This window comes from Octodon degus, unplaced genomic scaffold (genome assembly GCF_000260255.1).
Source record: "Octodon degus isolate 3935 unplaced genomic scaffold, OctDeg1.0 scaffold00092, whole genome shotgun sequence".
Lineage (NCBI taxonomy): Eukaryota > Metazoa > Chordata > Mammalia > Rodentia > Octodontidae > Octodon > Octodon degus.
Window position 1 is genome coordinate 9,337,030 of NW_004524668.1, and position 3,108 is coordinate 9,340,137.

At 57.2% G+C, this 3,108-nt stretch overlaps 1 protein-coding gene across 1 annotated transcript; it reads left to right on the plus strand.

Moving 5' to 3' along the window:
* The first annotated feature begins 258 nt into the window (after positions 1 to 258).
* On the plus strand, positions 259 to 2,510 carry LOC101584824 (transcription factor MafB-like). The gene has a single exon (XM_004637710.2). It carries the CDS (start codon positions 605 to 607, stop codon positions 1,931 to 1,933), a length of 1,329 nt encoding a protein of 442 aa, XP_004637767.2. The 5' UTR covers positions 259 to 604; the 3' UTR covers positions 1,934 to 2,510.
* Positions 2,511 to 3,108: the final 598 nt, after the last annotated feature.

Below are 3,108 nucleotides of genomic sequence, written 5' to 3' on the forward strand. Positions count from 1 at the left end.
ATTGACTTCACAGACTTAAACAAGCCGGGACAAAGTAGATATAAGTACTTGCTTGTAATGGTGGATGCTTTCGCTGGATGAGTAGAAGCCTTTCCCACCCACTCAGAATCAGCGCCGATTGTAGTTAAAAAGTTAATCCAAGAAATTATTCCCAGATTTGGCCTACACTTATCTATGGGGTCCAACAATGATCCAGCTTTCATAGCTCAGGTTACTCAAAAACTTGCCCAAGCTCTCCACATCGATCGGAAGCTTCACTGTGCCTATAGGCCTCAGAGCTCAGGCCAAGTAGAAAGGATGAACCAGACTCTAAAGTCCACTTTGGTTAAATTCTCTTTAGAAACTGGCGAAAACTGGGTGAGTCTCCTTCCCTTTGCCCTTCTAAGGGCCAGATGTACCCCCTATGTCTCTAAAATTTGCCTTTTCGAGGCATTGTTTGGGAGACCTCCTCCACTTTTGCCTCGCTTGCCAGAAAAAAGATTGCTGAGATTGCTAACCAAGATCTCATTAAGTCCCTCCAGGTCCTCTAGCCGGTGCTTGCTTCCATCCACCGGGTCTGAAGACAACAACACCCCCACAGCTGGCACCCCAGACGAGTCTTCTGATGAACCAAATGTGTGTCAACTGCGGGGCCATGTCCACGCCACAGTGGAGACAAGACGGAAAGGGACGCTGCCTATGTAAAGCCTGCAGCCTCTACCCCCTCATCACCCGGCTTCTCGTGGAGCCTCGGGACAAACGGCCACAGCCCCGGAGCTCTGGGGCAACACGGACAGCCTCGGAACTCTCCAGCACACCGCCGCGTCCCCAGACAAAGACTTGGCCAGCGGCCCCAGCCCGCTGCGCGCTTAGCTCCGCGCCTCCCCTGCTGGCAGCTCTTCGCCCCCGCGCTTGGCTCGGCGCACCTTGGCGGGCCGCAAAGTTTCCCCGGCAGCAGCGGCGGCTGATGGCCGCGGAGCTGAACATGCGGCCAGAGCTGCCCACCAGCCCGCTGGCCGTGGAGTACGTCAACGACTTCGACCTGCTCAAGTTCGACGTGAAAAAAGAGCCGCTGGGCGGTGCGGAGCGTCCGGAACGACCCTGCACACGCCTGCAGCCGGCCGGCTCCGTGTCGTCCACACCGCTCAGCACGCCATGTAGTTCGGTTCCCTCTTCGCCCAGCTTCAGCCCGACTGAACAGAAGCCCCACCTCGAGGACCTGTACTGGATGGCGAGCAACTACCAGCCGATGAATCCCGAGGCGCACAACGTGACGCCGGAGGATGCGGTGGAGGCGCTCGTTGGCGCGCACCCGGTGCCACAGCCGCTGCAGAGCTTCGACGGCTTCCGAGGCGCGCACCGCCACCACCATCACCACCACCACCCGCACCCGCACCGCGCGTACCCAGGTGCCGGCGTGGCCCACGAGGACCTGGGCCCCCACGCGTACCCGCACCATCACCATCACCACCAAGCGTCGCCCCCGCCGCCGCCGTCCAACGCCACCAGCCCCGCGCTACTGCAGCTGTCCAACAACCACCCCGGGCCAAGTCCGCACGCGGCAGCGGCGGCGGCCACGGTGGCCAGCGGCAGCGGCAGCGTGGAGGACGGCTTCTCCGACGACCAGCTCGTGTCAATGTCAGTGCAGGAGCTGAACCGCCATCTGCGGGGCTTCACCAAGGACGAGGTGATCCGCCTGAAGCAGAAGCGGCGGACCCTGAAGAACCGGGGCTACGCCCAATCGTGCAGGCATAAACGCGTCCAGCAGAAACACCACCTGGAGAATGAGAAGACGCAGCTCATTCAGCAGGTGGAGCAGCTGAAGCAGGAGGTGTCCCGGCTGGCCCACGAGAGAGACGCCTACAAGGTCAAGTGCGAGAAACTCGCCAACTCCGGCTTCAGGGAGGCGGGCTCCACCAGCGACAGCCCCTCCTCTCCCGAGTTCTTTCTGTGAGGCGCGGCGGGTCCTAGCCCGCGCCCTTGTCCTGGCCCGGACTCCCTGTCCCGTGTTCCCAGCCCTGGACTTCCCTGGACCTTGTCCCTGGCTTCTGCCCACCGGCAGCGCTTCCAGCCGCTCAAGTACTGCCACCAACAATGCTTTGTCTCCCACCCTTGATTTCCAAAGCTGTACACCATTCGGAGGTTATATCAAGGCTGGGAACTTAGTCCCAGTACAAAACAAACAAGTGAGTCAAACCCCCTTAAAATCAGTGGGGAATGTTATACCCTGGCAAAATTGACTCCATTTTGTTGCCCTTCTAACCTCGCGGTGTTCCTGTTTTGTATGCACCTACCCCTCCCAACTCCCTCACCCCTGTGACCCAATGTACCCCAAAGCCTTATCTTGAAAAACAGCTGTACCCCAAATCCTGCTTTATCTTGTGAACTCTGCGTGATTACTGATTTCAGCCCCCCCCCAACCCAATGGGCCCACCCGGTGAACTCATGACCTCAGCACCCCCCATGGCCAACTCAGCACCCCACCCAACAGGACCACCCCATGAACTAGTGACCCTGCCACTTCTTCCTCTCCACCCCTTCCCGGTTTTTGCAGTTTTCAAGCTTAAATACTGATCCTTGTCAATGCCCGGCGTGCCTCTTTGCAGCTTGCATAGAGACCGCCGCTGGGTACCAGCTAAAATAAAGCACTTCTTGGGGCTGGTGAGATGGCTCAGTGGTCTAAAGCACCTACTCAGAACAAGTTTAGCAAAGCACAGGGACCGCGGTTCAATCCCCCAGCACCACATGCCAGCCAGCCCCGCCCCCTGCTGGGCTGAGCTGGCCACACACACACACACACACATAAATAAGTAAATAAAATTTAAAAAAAAATAAAATAAAGCACTTCTTTTAACTTTTGGACTTCCTTGTTGTCATTCAATTTTTGAGCTACAACACTTGTGACCTCCCAGAGGGTAAATGTGCTGCTGCTCATGTGCAGCTCGTTACAGTCCTAGCTTGGTCCTCCTCCAGGGTCTCCTCTTGGAGTTGTGCCTGCTTTTATTACCTGTCTTCATACGAATCCACTGAGGAATGGGGCGATTCTGCTTTTGCTTCTTGGCCAGGAATCATTTGATTCTGAAAGTCTTGAGAAGACATGGTGCAGGTAGGCGGCGAGAGCATGCACTC